The 11,535-nt window shown below is 42.8% G+C and overlaps 1 protein-coding gene across 1 annotated transcript; it reads right to left on the bottom strand.

Moving 5' to 3' along the window:
• Positions 1–5,823: 5,823 nt before the first annotated feature.
• On the bottom strand, positions 5,824–10,878 carry CALCB (calcitonin related polypeptide beta). The gene is made up of 5 exons (XM_019035997.4): positions 10,794–10,878; positions 9,653–9,747; positions 9,259–9,396; positions 6,986–7,170; positions 5,824–6,376 (listed from the first exon to the last, which is right to left on the bottom strand). Exons 2-4 carry the CDS (start codon positions 9,736–9,738, stop codon positions 7,011–7,013), a joined length of 384 nt encoding a protein of 127 aa, XP_018891542.2. The 5' UTR covers positions 9,739–9,747; positions 10,794–10,878; the 3' UTR covers positions 5,824–6,376; positions 6,986–7,010.
• Between the last annotated feature and the right edge of the window lie 657 nt (positions 10,879–11,535).

The following is an 11,535-nucleotide window of genomic DNA, read 5'->3' as shown; positions in this document are numbered from 1 at the left end:
AATAAAAATTAAAATGTAACATAACAAAATTTATAGTTAAAACAATGCTTTGAAGGAAATTTATAACTTTAAATACTTATATTAAGGGAAAGAAAGAAAGGTTTCAAATCAACAACCTAAGCTTTCCCCCTAAGAAAATGGAAAAAAGACTTCTATATAATAACCAAAGAAAAAAGAAGAAAGGAATAATAATAACAAAAGCAGAAATCAATAACATTACAAAGAGAAAACAAAGAAAAACAATGAAACCAAAAGCTTGATCTTTGTAAAGATAATTAAATAATATCCTCTAGCCAGAATGACCAAGAAAAAAAGAAAAAGAAGACAAACTACCAATATCATTAATGAAAGAGAACGTATTACTGCAGACCCTACAGACAGTAACAATAATAAAGGAATACTATGAATAATTCTGCCCATAAAGTCATCAACTTAGATAAAAATGAATCTATCCCTTGAAAGGCATAAACTACCAAAACTCACTCAGGAAGGAAAACCTAAATGGTATTATAAAAATGGTCCTATATATGCATTAAATACATTTAATATATAGTTGAAAACTTTTCTACAAGGAAAATCCAGGCCCAGGAGGCTTAACTGGTAAATTATTACAAACATTTAAGGAAGAAGTAATACCAATTCTAAAAAATATCTTCCTGAAAACAAGAGAAGGGAATACTTCCCAACTAATTTTATGAGGCTAGCACTACCCTAACACCCTAAAAGCAAAAATATTAAAAGCACAAACTAATGCTCTCCTTGAACATAAACTCAAAATATTCATCCACAAATTTATTAGCAAGTAGATTTCTGCAGTATATAAAAAGAATAATACATCACAACCAAGGGGAGTTTGTCCTGAAAATGCAAGGCTGTTTCAACATTTTTAAATCAATTAATTTACCATATTAACAAACTAAAGAAAAAAATATGACTATATAAATAGATGCAGGGAAAACACTTGGAAATTTTTCCTTTTTTTCTTTTTTTAACTTTAAAGTTCAGGGGTACAAGTGCAGGATGTGCAGGTTTGTTACATAGATAACTGTGTGTCATGGGGCTTTGTTGTATAGATTATTTCATCACTTGGGTATTAAACCTAGTATCCATTAGTTATTTTTCCTGATTCTCTCTGTCCTCCCACCTTCCACTCTCCAAAAAGCCCCAGTGTGTGTTGTTCCCTTCTATGTGTCCATGTATTCTCATCATTTAGCTTCCACAAAAGTTCTCATATTAATCCATAATGATAAAAAAAACACTCTCAGCAAATTAGATATTAAAGGGAATGTTCTTAACCTGATGAAGAGCATCTATTAAAAAATTTATACCTAATATGTTTAATGTTGAAAGACTGTATTATTTATTGCTATGTAACAAACTACCCCAAAGCTTAGTGGCTTAAAACAACAATTTTTTTTGGTCATAGTTTCTGTGGATTAGGAATTTAGAAATGACTTAGCTGGGTGGTGCTTGTTCAAGGTCTCTCATGAGGCTGCAGGCAGGGTATCCATTGGAGCTACAGTCATATGAAGGCTTAACTGGCACCAACGAAGCTGATTGCAACCCCACTTTGCTCACACATGGCTATTGTCAGGACGCCTCAGTTCCATGCTATGTAGGCCTCTCACAGGTGCTTGAATGTCTTCACAAGTCATCTGACTTCCCCCAGAGCAAGTAACCCAAGAAAGAAAGCAAGGAGGATATTATAATACCTTATATGCTCTAAGCACATGTCACATACCATCTCCTCTGTCACATTCTATTGTTAGAAGCAAATCAGTCAATAGAATTTACACTTAAGGGAAGGGGATGTTGACTCCCAATTTTAAAGGAAGTAGTACCAAAGAATGTATGGACTTTTCTTTAATATCACCACAACGATTGAGTAGGATGTCTGCACTTATTACTCCAATTCAACATCATACTGGAAGTTATAGCCAGAGTAATATGTCAAGAAAAAGAAATGAAAGATAAGCTGGTGTAAAAGGGAGAACTCAAACTAACTCTACTAGAAGAAAATGTAACTGTCTACATAGAAAACCCTGAAAGAAACAACAACAAAAAAAACCTCATAGAATGAATAATTGAGTTTAGCAAGGTCACAGAATACAATGTTAATATTTTAAATATTGTATTTCTATCTACTAGCAATGAACAATTAAAAACAAAAATGTTTAAGTACCATTTACATTAGCACCAAAATATAAAATAGTTAAAAATCTAACAAGATATGTGTAGAATATTTCTGTTGAAAACTGAAAACACTGTTAAAAAAAAAACAGAGAAAACCTAAATAAGTGAAAACATGTATTGTGTTCATGAATTGAATGACTTAATATTATTAATATGCTAATTCTCCCAAAATTAACCCACTGATTTAACACAATCCCATTAAAAATCTCATCAGAAATTTTGTAGATATTAACACACTGATTCTAAAATGTATAAAAGATGTAGAAAATATTTTAGATGTAGCTAAAATCTTTTTGAACAAGAATGAACAATGTTGGTAGACCCACATTACCTGGTTTTGAGATTCACTTTAACACTACACTAATCAAGGCAGTATGACATTGGCAAAAGAATGGTCAAATCAATCAATGAGACAGAATTGAGAACCCAGAAATATACCCACACAAATATGATCAATTGCTTTTTGACAAAGGTGCAGGGGCAATTAAATGGTGAAATAACAGTCTTTTTAACAAATGGAACTGAAACAATTGGGTATCTATATTCACAGGTATGAATTTCAACCTACACCTCTCACCTTATACAAAAATTAACTCAAAATAGATCACTAATCTACATATAAAATATAAAACTATAAAACTTTTACAAGAAAGTATAGAATAAGGTTATTGTGACCTTGGGACCTTAGTTAGGCAAAGAGTTCTTAGACATGAACTAAAAGCACAATACATAAAAGAAAAAAAAAGAGGAATTGGATCTTATTCAAATTACAACTTTTTCTCTGTGAGAGACACTGCTAAGAAAATGAAAAAGCAATCCGCAGATTCAGGGGAAGGAAGTTTCCAAACTATATATCTGAAAACAATCTTGCATCCACAACATATAAAGAGCTCTAAAAACTCAACACTAATAAAGCAAGCAAGCCAACAAAAATTTAGCAGAAGATTTAAACAGATCCTTCAATAAAGGTGATAAACATATGGTAAAATAGATGCTCAACATCATTAGTCATTAGGGAAATACAAATTAAAACAGCAATGAGATACTGCTACATACCTATTTGTGGAAATACTGGAGCTCTCATACATGGCTGGCAAGAAGGCGAAGTGGTACAGTCACTTCAGAAAATAGTTTGGCAGTTTCTTACAGAGTTAAATACACACTTTCCAAATAACCCAGCAATCCCACTCCAAGGCATTTACCCAAAATAAATGAAAATGTATTGCATTAGTTTCCTAGGGCTGTCATAACAAATTACCACAAACTTTGTGGCTTAAAACAACAGAAATTATTCTCTCACAGTTCTGGAAGCTGGAAGTCCAAAATCTAGGTGTCAGCAGGGCTGCTCTTCTTCCAGAGACTGTTCTGTGATTCTGGCTTCTGGTAGGCACAGACTTCCTTGGCTTGTGCCTCCTTGCCTCTGTCATGTCACCTTCTCCACATGTGTCTTCTGAGTGAATCTCTTATAAGGATATGTCATTGGATTTAGGACACACCTGGATAATTCAGGATGATCTCATTTTAAGATTCTTAATTACATTAGCAAATACCCTTTTTCCAAGTAAGGTAAAAACATAGGTTCCAGTGATTAGGACATGGACACCTTTTGGGTGTCCTATTCAGCCCATTACACTCATCTTCACACAAAAATCTATCCATGAGTGTTTATAGCACCTCCATTCATAAATTCCAAATGAGAAACAACCCAAGTGTCCTTCTTTGGGTAAATTGATAAATCAACTGTGGCACAATGCAAGAATGTAATACTACACAGTAATAAAAAGAAGGAAGTAACTGATATATCCAACGACATGGATCAATCTCAAATGCCTTATGCTGAGTAAAAGATAGACCAAAAAGCTACATGCATATGACATTCTTGGGAAGGCAAAACTATAGGGACAGAAAACAGAACAGTCATGATCAGAGGCTGAGGGTGGAAGGAGTGATTGACTGCAAAGGGGAAACATGGAAGAATTTGGGGAAGGAATAGAACTGCTTTATATCTCCATGGTGGTGGTAATTGGATGACAATGTATTTTTCAAACTCATAGAATGGTATATCACAAAAAATGAACTTCTCTATATGTAAATTTAAAATCACATGTTAACTATGAAATACTAGGGCTGGGACTTTGCAAACCAACTTTTCCTCTGTCAGCTGAACCCCCTTTAGGCTCTGCTAATTGAAGGTCCTAAGAGGAGACAAAAGGCATCTGGAATAAAAAGAAACAGGTTCCTTCCAATTTCGACTTCTATTTCTGCTGGCATCACCCACAGAGATGCTCTACCCTGTCAGTGAGGTTGTTTCCAGTTTTAACTTTTGTTTTGTTTTTCCCTACTTCTAGAATAGCCTCAGAGATACAAGAGATACCCCCTCAGAGATACCAGCATCTGCCAGCTTCCCATCTTTGTGGTCTGAGAATCCTCCTGCAGGCTCTAGATCCTACTTACCTCCCTTCTTCTCTTTATTCCCATAGCCCCGAGGATGGTGGCCTCTTCCTATGGTTTCTATCTCTGAACTACCCTTTTCTTTCGCTTTGTCACTACACTAATACTGATTTAGCCAACTCCTTTTTTAAATTATTTCTGTTAAAATTACTGAGGTAGTTCCTGTTTTCCTGACTAGAGATTGACTAATAAAAAAGCCAGTGTTTCCTATGCCCTACAAAGTACTACATGATCTGTCTTCGCCTTCATCTACTCTCTGGCCTCAACCCCTATTTCTTTTCCCAATCACTCACTCTAGATCCGATTGCTGATTCACAGGACTTAACTGTTAAACCTCACCACAGGGATGCAGAATGTAGAACTCTTTATTGGATAAATAACTTAGTCTCTCCAACAAATAAACAGCAAGGGGGAAAATAGATGAGGGAGGAACCTCTAATTTGTAAGAGCCTTAAATTAAAACTTATTATTAACCAGCAGCAATGTGAAGATTCAATTTGAGCCCTGGTTTCACATATATATAAATATATGTAAATTCTCCATCTTATCATTTATATTACATGATACATAGAGAATTTGAACCATGGCTGATGTGTAATATTAAAGAATTTTAAAATTATTGTAAATTTATTTTAGTTGTTAAATTAAATTGTGATTATATTTTAAAAGCCCTTCCCATTTGGAAATACATGATGAAATATTTACTTATGGATATATTGACATGATAATACACTGGAGGAAGGGATATAGATGATATACAGACATAACAACAGTGGCAACTGATCATTTTTGAAGCCAAGAAATGGGTACAAAAAATTCATTATATTCTGTAAAGACTAGGTTGTTTTTATGTTTAAAATTTGTTATGCATCTCCAAAATCTGAGGGTCTACCTTAAAAGGCAGCTAGGCCAAAGAATGGCTCACAAGTCTCTGAAAAACATCAGGAGCCACTGTAGAAAGGCCTATAGTGCAGTGATTTCCACTGTAAGCCCTGGAACCCAATACCTGGGTCTACCACTATCTATCTGTGTGTGACCTTGGACTTCTCCCTGCCTCTGTTTCCTCAGAGGTGAAGGGACACGAATAATAGCATCTACTTCATGGTTTCGTCATGAAGATTAAATGAATTCACAGGTGTAAAGCACGGTTTTAAAATAATATCTGGCCCATACACAGTAAGCACTCAAAAATATTTATTATTATCATCATCATCATCATCATTATTATTACATAAGAAAACAAGTTGTAATGCATCACCAAGGTTTTGAAACAAATGTACCCAAAATATGCTTTTAATCTTGATGAAGTTCACAAATGGCACAATATTGACATTTACTTAAACAAATTATACAATCATGTTCTCAGATAACAAGGCACAGCATCACCATTACCATGTGTCCTCGGAGACCACAACAGGCAGTGATTTCATGTCCCCCTAAGGTTTGGTGGAGCTGCATGATCAACAGGATGGCTCCGAAAGAACCAGTTTGCTACCAGATAAGTCAATGAGAGACGCCATCACTTTTACTGGACATAGAATTAAATATAAAAATGATGCACAGCAAATATGGAATTAGCTTATTTTGCATTCAGTTTCATTCCTTTCAAGTGACAAAGGTGCCTTTTTTTCAGTATCTTAGGATACAAACATGTATATCTTCCACGGGGCATTCTCACTAAGTTGTTACCAACAGAAATTAATAGAAATGGTGAGTTCAGTTTCATGATAACCTGAGATTAGGGGAAAAAAAGACGAGGGAGAAGAAGGGGAGGACAAAGGAGAGAAAAAGGAAGAAGATGAAAAGGAGAAGGAAGAGAAAAAAAGAAGTAGAAGACAAGTCATGAATAATCACAATTATTACTGAAAAAATACTAATTTACAGAAGTGCTTCTTTAAACAGCATTTATGAATTATGGATATGAGAGGTAAGCAGGCTTGTAAGGCAAATGAAGACTAAAATAATTCAACTGCATCTATTAATCTTGGTAGTAGGTTATGATTACAGCTCATCCACCTGAATCTGTAGTCAAGGGTTGAGCCCTTTCTGAAACGAGCCTAATGAGTGAAGACTGGCCCTGGTTAAGGTTTGCAGACCTCTCTCTTTCTGAATCCAGCAAGCTTTCTATTTTCTTTCCATTTCCCTTATCAGAAAAATGACACTACATCTCTGATGTCATTCTGACATCAAGCTAGGTTCTAGAAAGAACTCACTACCTCAGGAGGAACAATGTAACTGGACAGAAGGAACCTAAAGAACCTACCAGAGCAGAGGTTTTCAAAATGTAGGTTTTAACTCCAAGTACCTTCCCCCTCTTATCCCATAGCATAAGGGCAGTTACCTTCTTCCTGGAGTCATTCATCTGCTCAGGCTTGAAGGTCCCTGCGGCGCCTGCCAAAGGCTTTGGAACCCACATTGGTGGGCACGAAGTTGCTCTTCACCATGCCCCCTGATCTGCTCAGCAAGCCTGCCAGCCGATGAGTCACACAGGTGGCAGTGTTGCAGGCTCTCTTCTGGGCAGCGGAGCTGATTTGCAAGATAGAGAAAGAAGAGAAGACCTGTGAGTGAAAAGCTGGGGGAGGAGCCTTCATGAAGAGAACTGCAACGCTTCGACACACCACCTAACAGTAAGTGTTTCTCGAAAATGCAGTTATCAAAGCTGTTAGGGGAAATGGCCTGGCAGTCTTCGCCAGGAGCTCTGCCCAAAGACCATCATGAAAAGAAAGAAGAAAAAACAATTCCAAGCCACGGGGCACAGGCTGAAACCCTGCACTTACCATTCAAGGAGGAAGTGGGCAACGAGGCCCAGACCCACCCCAAGATACACGAGGAGTATACAGAGACCATACCCCAGCCACAGGCACCAACACTACCCCTTACCACAGGAAAATGAAATTCCCTAAAGTCTTCAGAAGAAGCTCAGAGAACAGGGTTTGCAGCATCCTCTCCCAGAAGTACTTACCAGCTCCTTCACACACTATTCTTGCTGCTTAAGCTGGGTCATAGTGATGACCCACCAAGCCCCATACCCAGCTACCCTGAAGCTAAGGCTACTTCTGAGCATAGGCACTGGACACCCTCAAGTCTTGGATGTGGACCAGAGCAATGAGCACCGCAGCTCAGTTCCTTTTAGAAAAATAGATTGATTCATCAAATGCCAAGGCATTAAGGATGTGCTTATTTTATCATAGTACATTTAGAAGCAGAAATTGGATGCCTCTGTCATAACACCCTCTACAGTCTCAAGAAGCTTCCCTTATTTTCTTTTATCTCTAACGTGGTCAGTAAGTCCTGCTGTCTTCCCTTCCATCCTGAGGTCTTCAAAACATTCTCTGTCATAAGCAAAGATACCAATACCACCATGAAGACAAATCAGAGAGGAATCCACATGCATCAGGTTCATAAAGTGGAGCAAGAAGGGGAATCAGGAGAGTTGAGAGGAGTTCAGCTGCCATCTAGGGGACCCTGGAGTCGGGTAGTGGTCCCTCTGCAAGCCATTGAGTATGTCCCTATTCTTGCCAGGAATTTCAGGCCCAAAGTTGATGCCAGGGAACATATGAAAGTTTTTCAGGTACTGCAAGTATGTGCCCTGCAGGCAGGTACTTCGATTACTATATGCTACTTAAATCTAGGACTGCTCAAGCTGCAAGGGAAGGACATGCCAGACAGTACCATGCACTAGGGACTGTCCCCATGGGCAGTCACTCAGAAGGTTGGACCAGGCAGGGGACATGTCGAGTGGGAGCAGGTGGGGCAGGCAGGAGGGCAGCTCACACACACTCTATTAGGAGAGGTGAGAGGGTCAGTGGGCCAGGGCAGTGTAGAGAAGGGCTGAATGAGGAAGGATGATCTTTTCTGGCATTCCCATGATGTTCAGTCCTTCATGCTCAACAGAGAGGTTCTTGGGGTGGATGTAGGTGTGACACAGGCCTCTGCCCAGCAGTGCTGGGACCAGGCCAGGGGTTGGTCTCTGCTCAGGCTCAACGTGCACAAGGATGTGGGTCTGGGAAACGGTGCTCTCCCTGGCCTCATGACAACACACACATCTCCACAGAGCTTGCACATCTAAAGGCTCAAACCTACCTCAGACACTGCTCTGTCCCCACCCCCTGCAAGGGCTTCATCTTCACCTTGCAAATGTGAAATGAAGGCTTCTTGCAGGTGTGAAAGAATGGCATGCACATGTGAAATTTCTAAAACTTTCTGAGATATTGGGTCTATTCCTGACTTCACCCTTACCAGTCTTAACTCATCCAATGCTAGGAGATCTCCCAGTACTGCAAGAGCAATTTCCACAGTGAACGATTCCACACCTCCCCATTTCATTTCCTATCAGTTTTCACAAATTGAGTTTTTTCTATGTCTAGAAAAAGCTTCTACATCTATGTTCTAACAGCTTTCAGAAACGGAGCTTTTTATTGTGTCTAACCACACACAGTCCCCCCAGGTGCACTGGGACCTCTGTCTCCCTTGGAACTTGAGAAAGGGAGCCTGCTGGACAAATCAGCTTGCTGGACCCCTTGCCAGTGTGTTCTCTCCTGCCTCTTGGGATCCACCTTCCTGTGTATGCTGCGGGGAGAGGAGTCCCTGTGCTGGGCGCTTGGGGAACCTCACCTGGAGCCCTGTGTCTCCTGCTCCTGCTTCAGCTCACTGGCCTTCATCTGCACATAGTCCTGCACCAGTGCAGCCAGCAGGAGGCGCGCGTCCTCTTTACTGAGTGTGGCCGGGTCTGGGCTGCTCTCCAGGGCAGACCTGTGGAAGGGAAGCAAACTCCTTGCAGGCTGTGAGCCCCTGACTGCCCCTCCCCAGGATAGGCAGCCAGGCTTCCTGGTCTCTGCTTCTTCCCCTGGGGATGTGGCCACCGCGACTCCCAGGGGACGGGCATGAGGCCAGGGTCCACCTGTGGGCACTGATTCACCAGGAGCCACGCGTGACTTCAGAGGCACAGAGCTGTCTGGGCCTAGGGGCAGTGGGAGCAGAAGGCGCCTCTGGCTCCAGGCTGTCTCACCTGAATGGCGCCGCCTGGAGGCTGCCCGCCTGGTACAGGACCAAGATACTGAGAGCCAGGAAGGGGGAGAACTTCCGGAAACCCATGCCGCCTCTCTGTAAAGGAAGGATGACGTTACTACTGCACCAGCACAGATCTAGGTTCCAGTCCTGCCTCTGCCACAACCGCCATGTGACCTTAGGCACGTTACTTCACCTGCCTGAGCCTCTGTTCCCTTCATTTGCAGGAAGGGCTGCTGTGAATCTCAAGAGATACATTGCAGTGAGTGAATGGCTTGATAGAGCCGAAAAAGGTGTCCTAGGGGAAGGGTGGAGAGAAAGGATGAATTTTGGTTCTGTTTTGTTGAAGGCCAGGGAGAAGCCACACGCGCCTGTGCACACAAACAGACACTTCTGCCCTGATTTATGCCTAAACCAGGCGTGGACGCACCTTGCTGTAGACCTGCTCTCCCCTTCTGGCCTTCTCCTCTGCTGGGCTTCGCGCCAATGCATGCGAGGGGAAGGTGGGAAGGGTGGATTGGAAAGGAGCGCTCATTTCTCAGTCTTGGAACTGGGAAAATTTTTTAACGTTCCAGTTACGGGTGTCTCAGGACTCGCCCGCAAAGCCAGCCCTCTGCCGGAGCGCATTTTAGCAGCAGATGCTGAGCAGCAGCTCCGCGAGGTGAGCGCCCAGGGTTCTAGTCCGCTAACAACACTGCCTCAGATCCGGACCGGAATCCCGGGAAGGCTCACCAGGGAGGCGCCTCAGAGGAAAGCTCAGGGTTCCGACCTCCCGGGAACGAAACATGCTCCCGAAGGACAAAGACGGCGCAGGGCGCTCCCGGACCCAACTCTGCAGAATCCTGCGCTCAGCCAGGCCTCAACGCCAGGGCTGCAGACCCGCCTACCTCGGCTCGCCGCGCTTCCAGCGCCCACGCTGAGCCATGGGGATGCTTGGGCTCCTCTCGCACTGGTAGGAGAAACTGCCAGGACAACCCTAACCGCTCGCCTTCTACGGGGCCTGGAAGAGAGCTAGGACCACCGCTGTAAGGTAGGACCAGATGGCGGCGGAGAGGCAGACAGGCAGATGGAGCAAACTGGATGAACTAGTCGAAGAAGCAGGTTATTCGAGTGAGCGGAATGGGGAATGGGAAGTTCCTCACCTGGCGACTAGAGTTTCAGGGCAGCGCGAGCGGCCGGTCGACCCGGGATGAACACCACACCTGCTGTGGGCGCCTTCCCCGCGGAGACCCCGCTCTTATTACAGAGATAGCGGGAGGGGGGGTCCCCACCAGCCCGTGCGGCCAATCCAAAGTGGCCAGGACTAGCCAATCAAAGGACCGACCGAGCTCCGATTGCGTCATAGCTCGCACTGCCGGCACTGGTACTCTGGAGCGGGGGCAGTCCGTCCCGCTGTCATTTTTTTCATTGAGGTCATTGCTTGGGAAGCTGGAGAGCCTGGGAGAGGACAGAGATTTTTCAACTAACTTAAGAGTCGGGGCAAGTCGAGGAGAGTTTGGCGTCACCTACAGTGAGGGGCCAGAGCTTCTCTCACCTCCTTGGCTCCTAAATTCCTGCCTCGCACTCCCTCCTGTCACGCCAGTGAGGGACCCGAGTCCAGCCACCCGAACCCCCAGCGAGGTTGAGCAGTAGTCCTGGGTTCTAAAGGGACCACAGCTGAAAGAGCCCACGGCAGGGAAGGAGGGGGGGGAGGGAAAAGGGGAGGGAGGGGTCCTCAAAATTTGATCTTTTTGGACCACCTGGGGTGCTTCCCTGGATATCCTCCGACCCCTCGAGCCCTGGCACCCTGGGCACCCAAAGAAGGCTGTTTTGCTGCCAGTCTGGCAGCCAACCCTTCTCCACCTCACTCCTCTGGGATGGGCAGGAGCCGAAGAGAGGTTGGGG

This window comes from Gorilla gorilla, chromosome 9 (genome assembly GCF_029281585.2).
Source record: "Gorilla gorilla gorilla isolate KB3781 chromosome 9, NHGRI_mGorGor1-v2.1_pri, whole genome shotgun sequence".
In the NCBI taxonomy this organism is placed as follows: domain Eukaryota; kingdom Metazoa; phylum Chordata; class Mammalia; order Primates; family Hominidae; genus Gorilla; species Gorilla gorilla.
Note: the sequence above shows the minus strand (reverse complement) of the source record. Positions and strands in the feature narration are given on the sequence as shown.

Excerpts from the sequence above, each read along its gene's own strand:
- CALCB (XM_019035997.4), bottom strand. The coding sequence starts at position 9,738 with ATGGGTTTCCGGAAGTTCTCCCCCTTCCTGGCTCTCAGTATCTTGGTC. Across the intron at positions 9,397-9,652 it reads CTCCAGGCGGCGCCATTCAG|GTCTGCCCTGGAGAGCAGCC; the intron begins GTGAGACAGCCT and ends TCCCTTCCACAG. Across the intron at positions 7,171-9,258 it reads CAGGAGACACAGGGCTCCAG|CTCCGCTGCCCAGAAGAGAG; the intron begins GTGAGGTTCCCC and ends CTTGCAAATCAG.